The 6,651-nt window shown below is 23.9% G+C and overlaps 1 protein-coding gene across 2 annotated transcripts; it reads left to right on the forward strand.

The window, feature by feature from the left end:
* Window positions 1-63: 63 nt before the first annotated feature.
* On the forward strand, window positions 64-5,849 carry LOC725258 (very-long-chain 3-oxoacyl-CoA reductase). 2 transcript variants are annotated; one of them, XM_001121130.5, is made up of 4 exons: window positions 64-462; window positions 1,919-2,294; window positions 3,030-3,373; window positions 5,126-5,849. In XM_001121130.5, exons 2-4 carry the CDS (start codon window positions 1,920-1,922, stop codon window positions 5,385-5,387), a joined length of 981 nt encoding a protein of 326 aa, XP_001121130.1. In that variant the 5' UTR covers window positions 64-462; window position 1,919; the 3' UTR covers window positions 5,388-5,849. The 2 variants fall into 2 exon arrangements, with proteins under 2 accessions (XP_001121130.1, XP_016768214.1); XM_016912725.2 differs by lacking the exon at window positions 64-462 and having other exon boundaries at window positions 1,747-2,294.
* Window positions 5,850-6,651: the final 802 nt, after the last annotated feature.

Genomic DNA, 6,651 nt, shown 5'->3' on the forward strand with positions numbered 1-6,651 from the left:
TTTTCACCAATCTCTGTCTCCTTCCCCTTCCACGTTACCTTTCTCTTCCCTTTTCCGCTTTCTCCTCGTACTCTCTTCGATACTCTCTTCGTACACTTCCGTGATCCGATTTAGTCTGGTTTGTTCAGTATCTTTGAAAATATATTTTCGGTATCTCGTTTCACAACATGTCATCTGTTTTCTATTTTTCATTCCCTCGTTATTGATATTTTGAATAATTGAATCGATTGAATCAATCCAATTCTTACTGTAATAATAATAATACAGAAAGAATTCAGATGTGCATCGAATTACGTACATGAATTTTTGCTTACTTCTTGAAATTTTTGCGCGTTAATGTTAATTTAAACATTTCGTATCCATTGCATTTATATTGAAGAGGAATACATCAAATCGAGAAAGAAACTTTGTTGTCAACGTTGTCATCCTTATTAACATCAATTTCAACAATATCAAATAAAAGTAAGTAAAGTAAATTTTAATACATTAATTTCATGAATATGCATATATATTCAATTCAATATATATATATATATATATATGTAAATTATCGCAAATATTATTCTCACATGAAATCATTAATTAATATTTACAAACAACAGTGAAATAAATTCTGTTTATATGCGAAAAGGAAATTTATAAAATATAATAAATATTTCTGTATCAAAATATGATATCTGGTATATATAATCAGATATAATGTAACGATTTGCATTTTTCCAATTCACATAATGTTTGTAAATAAATTTTTAATCTATATATATATATATAAATTTTTTCAATTTATTTCAATAAATAACATAAACTAAATTTAGTATAAAACTTAATGTATGTAACTTAATTCGTTTATATTTTTTGAAATTTTTTTGTCAGAATTTCTATTTATGATTGCTGTTATATAAAAGATGTCAAAATATAATAAATAGTTTTATGAGAATTTCTTAATATTGTGATATATATCATATAATAAATAGTATTTCAGAAAATAAGTTGAATCTAATTTAATAAAATACATTTATTTAAGAGAATAAATATGTATTTACTGAAGTTAACTGAAACATTATCTATGAATTTTCACTTAGAAATTTTAATTCTTACGCATTATGCATTACATTGAATACATTAAAATTTTTTATTTTCTTTAGTGTCGTGATCTTTTTAACCATTTTTTGCCTTCTAGATTTATACATTATTATTTTATTTTTCAATTGAAAAATTCTTAAAAAAAAATAGAAATAACAATTTTAACATTAACAAATTATTTATAGAAATTTAGAGATTTGGCTATCATTAATATTCTGATAAATCTGACTGAAAATATAATTTTGCAAAATGTATTTAATAATAATGGAATTTAAAAAATATTTCAACATTATTCATTTCAGAACAAGTGAAAAAATATTTACACATGTAAATTCAAGTTAAACATCCGTCTTCGATTTGTGTATATTTGAAATCAAATTATATATTGATAGAAAATTTTCAAATATTTTTTTCATTGCTCCTAGATTTATAATAAATATAACAACGATATAATAAATTTTTACAAAAGGGAATAAAAATCGAAAAAAGGAAAAAAAATTGGGTTCAAAGAACTTTTAAATAAATCATTATATCCAATAGTATATATATATATATATATATATATATATATATATATATTATACAATGTGATAATAGAGGTCCAATGTCACGACTGCGATCATCAGAACCGACCAATGGTTAAGTTCGTTTGATCATTGCATTATGGCAAGTAGGAGTATGAAAAGAAGACGTTACAACAGGGGGAAAACAGATTTGCGCCGCGATTCTTTTAACATCGATAGACAATCGTTATTCTTCGAGAGTATCGTTTCGAAGTATCGAAGTAAATTTCAAGTGACGGCCAAGTTGATTTTTTCTCGTCGATATTTTTCAGGATGTCGTTAACGTGTTGGGAGAAAATATCGTTCGTTCTATTGGGATTGTTTGGATTGCGAATTTTGTGGCGGATAAGCGTGCTTGTGTGGAAGAAATTAATAGGGCCGAACTTTGGATTCGGTATCGATCCGAAAACGCAGGGTAAATGGGCAGTGATCACAGGTGCTACGAGCGGTATCGGTAAAGCGTACGCGGAACAGTTGGCGAAAAAAGGTTTGGATATTGTGCTGGTTTCGCGATCATTGTCGAAACTCGAAGAAGTCGCGAAGGAAATCAAAGAACGGTATGGGGTTCAAGTTCGAATAGTGGATGCAGATTTGACCGAGGGACAAGCTGTTTATGCAAAAATTGCCAAAGCCACCGAAGAGCTCGAGGTATTTTTTTTTTTTTTTCCTCGATATTTTATCTTATCCGTCTTTCTATTCTTATTCTTTTAACGTTCGTTATTATGATGAGTCATTTTTATGTTCAAAATTACTTGTTTTTAATATTTAACAAAGATAATTATGCAAAATTAAAAAACTAATTGTATTCTTATCTTTTATTTATATTATTTAAAATTAATATAATAAAATATTTTTCTTTAAATAATAACAAATGTGTTAATTATAAAAATTGATAGATTTGAAAAGATGATTTTAGTGATTTCAAGTGATTTCATATTTTTATAGAGATTTTTTGTTGATAAAAAAATTTTTTTAAATATATACTTTATACAAACTATTATTAAATTTTCGGATTAAATGAATTTCCTTATAAAATGATATATATAAAGACTTGATATATATATGAAATTTTATTTGTAAAACTCTTCAAATTAATGGTCAGGTTGTTAAATAAGAATATTAAGACAATGATTCTCAATTCTTGAATATTTTCTAAACTATTATTTAATTACTTTTTAAGTGGCAATAGATTTTAACGCAATCAACATCATCATATCTTATAAAATAATCAATGATGTAATTATTAAAATAATATTATATAAATTACTGATATTTTTATATATTTATATATTCTTACAATATAAAAAGTCGTGTTATTTTTATCATTGACATTAATTTTCAACGAGAAAATAATTGGAAGAATGATTAAAATTAAAATTCTAGATTGGAATAGTGGTAAATAATGCAGGAGCCAGTTATAATCATCCTGAATTATTCACGAACGTCTCGGAGGAGAGCATAGCTCAGATCTTGCAGTTGAATGTTGCGTCGATGACAGGAGTCGCGAGGGCCCTTCTTCCCCAAATGTTTGAGCGCAAGAAGGGCATCTTGATAAATATCAGCTCGGCCACGGCTGTTATGCCATCTCCTTACTTAACCGTGTACGCAGCCAGCAAGTGCTACGTTATCAAGTTGAGCGAAGATTTAGCCGCTGAAGCAGCACCGTACGGCGTTACTGTACAATGCATAATCCCTGGCCCTGTGGCGACTAAGATGTCAAAAATCACGTAAGTGAAAGAAAGAAAGAAAGAAAAATGAAATTCAAAAATTTTCCTTCCTTCTTTTCTCATTTCAATTAAGTATATATATATATATGTTTTATTACATATGCACACGTACGTTCATTTGCAAGTTAAATATGTTTAAACAAATTTAAATATTCTTGAATATTCTTATTTCGCTCGTCGTCGAGGACAATTTTTTTATTTCATTTATCATTTGCTTCTTAATATCTTGGCTATTTTTGCTGATCCGAAAAATCGGTACAAATTGTTCCATTTATGGAAATAAATAAATATTAATAACGATTAATGATAATCTTCGAATTATTTATATTTCTTTTCAGATATGATACGATGAACAATAAGAAAGATAATTTTAGGATAATTAAAAAAAAAAAAAAAAGAGAATTAAAGATTGTTTAATTAATTATAGAATATATATATATTATAAAATGTTTCTAATTTTTCTAAATGAAACGTTTTTAATTTCGGATTCGAGAATCTAACGAACAGTTATATGATAATATCTGTTTTTTACTTGACTTTTTTTTTTTAAATAATATAAATTGAAAACATAAAAAGTTACGAAATTATAACGAAATTTTTATCGTATTGCAAAATAGAATGTATGAAATACTTTTATATTTTTCTTATCTTTTATAGGATGAGTTTTATATAAAATTTAAATTAATGATTCTTTCATTTACAAACTTTAATATATGATAATACTTTTTTTTATAGATTATTACTTTTGAAATTAAATCTATAAAATCAATAATCTAAAATATATATGATTATATTTTAAAAAAAATTTTAATTATATTAAGAACTTTATTTATAAAAATTATTCAGAAAAATTATTCTTAAAACTATTTAATTTTTAATCGAACGGAAAAATATTATTTACTTTATTATGTATTATTCTATACATAAAAAAATATCATTTTTATTGATAATAACTATCAATAATTATGCAATAATTTTTTATACGTACAAATTTTAATTTTTTATACTCTGGATTTTACAGACCTTATATAAAAATTTTCTGCGTAGAAAAATTTGCATGCATATATCTTTTTTTTGCATACATCAATTTCCACATTTTATTTTTGTCGTCACCAATGTCGTTGCATTGCATCAATTTTATATGTATATATATGTATGACCTATTTAAATTTGATATAAAAAGTTATAAATTTCAATTTAAATTAAATTACACATTTTGATTTAATAAATTTAAATTTTTAATAAATAAGTTTCGATATAACTCTATAATGTTCTATATATATATTTCGATATCTAATTTTATTAATTTTATTTTATTTTTAAATGATCATATAATAATAGCAATGAGATAATCGTAGTTGAGAATAAACTATATTTGAAATTTATTCTTTATTGATTATAGTAATACAAAAATTTAAATAACGATAAGAATTGGAAAAAAATGAAAAAAAATATATATATATAAACTAGTAGTACAATTGTTATTATTTCCAAATATGAACTATACTCACTTCTTGAAATTCTTAAGCAATAACAATTATATAAATTCGAGTCGTGAAAAAAGCCTTAAGTCATTATCACAGTATTTATCATAGTATCATTTCAAACGAAATATCTTTATTGTGACATAATTTTTTTTATCAGTGAAATTAATGACTAATCAAAAAACTATCAAAGATTATATATTAAGAGATTTAAAATAAATAAAATATTTCTTTCATATATCTTATATATATATTGATATATTTTTAGGAAACCGACTTGGATGGCGCCAACTCCAGAGAAATATGTAAAACATACATTAAAAACAATTGGTCTTGAATTGTGTACAACAGGTTATTTACCTCATGGTTTATTAGTCGCCTCTGTAAATGCTTTACGTTACATATGCGAAAAAGGTACGCTTTGGTTAGTTTGTAAGACCATGTGTAACATAAGAAAGCGTGCGTTGAAAAAGAAAGAAAAAGTGGTGGAAAAAATAACTAATGAAGAAACATCAGTTACTACTAAGTGATATCTTCCAATTCAATTTCTTCCGTTTATTTTGTTTCTTCTTTTATCCATTATTCTTTCCTTTTCTGTTCTTTATTTATCTTATTTTTTTTTTTTTTTTGCCTTTTTTGCTCTACTTTGTAATTTTATTCTACAGTTAAAAATATGATAGGCATAATGTATTTTATATGTATATTTTAGATATGTATTTTATATATATATATATCTACATTCATGTTTCATAAATTAAATTAAAATGCGATAACACTTAATTAAAACGTACAAATGTAAATAATAAGAACTACGAAATCTTTCCCGAATTATATTGAAATATAATTTTATCAAATTAATATCGTTAAATTGTTATTTTCTTTGAATCAATTTCTGAACTATTATCATTTTTAAATTATTTATAAAAATCTTTGTACATATATAATCGGTATTGTATTTATAACTATTGTATAATAAAATTTATCATAATTTTTTTCTTATATTATTTTCCTAGATAATATACATCCTCTTTATTTTTAAACAGATTATTTCAAGAATGTTTCAGTTATTTGAAGGATTAAAAGATATTTGAATATTTTCTTATCCATTTTCGATTAATAATAATTTTTTTATTCATTTATAAGTAGCCATAGACGAAATATTTCATTTATAATTAATTATATATTAATTATTAATATTGTAACCGCGAATATTATAAGAATAAGTATAGAAAAACAAAAAAAATAATGAGAGAATGGAGATAAGATAAAAATTTGAAGAATCAGTTTTATATTTAGAATGTTGCAAATGAGATACATATAAAAAAGACAGAATATAGTAAAAATTAACATCTTTTAAAGAATTAAGATATTAAAATAAGATAATTTAATAATAATAAAATTGAAAATCAGTATCATTTTTTGAATATCAAACACATGGGTTCAAAAATCAAGAGATAATGCTAATTCTCAATTCTTACCTTATTTTATTCTGCAGTTGAAGAATCTTTCTCTCAAGAGATAGAGCTGGCGATCAATTCTTACTTTATCTCTATCTTTCTATCTCTTCTTGTCTTTTTCTGTGTGTTTCATTTATAATATTGTGCAGATGGCGCTGATTTGAATACTTTTAATCTCCATCTTTTATCAATGTCTATTATTTTTTTTTCTTCTCTAGTTTATTTTATTTATAACACTAAAGATGACGCTAATTCCATAATTTTTCCTGCTTTATCTTTATCTATTTCTTTATTTGTTTTTTTCTGTTTATTCTGCAAAATTTATTAATAATTTTGT

The sequence above is a fragment of the Apis mellifera genome, linkage group LG6 (assembly GCF_003254395.2).
Source record: "Apis mellifera strain DH4 linkage group LG6, Amel_HAv3.1, whole genome shotgun sequence".
NCBI lineage: Eukaryota > Metazoa > Arthropoda > Insecta > Hymenoptera > Apidae > Apis > Apis mellifera.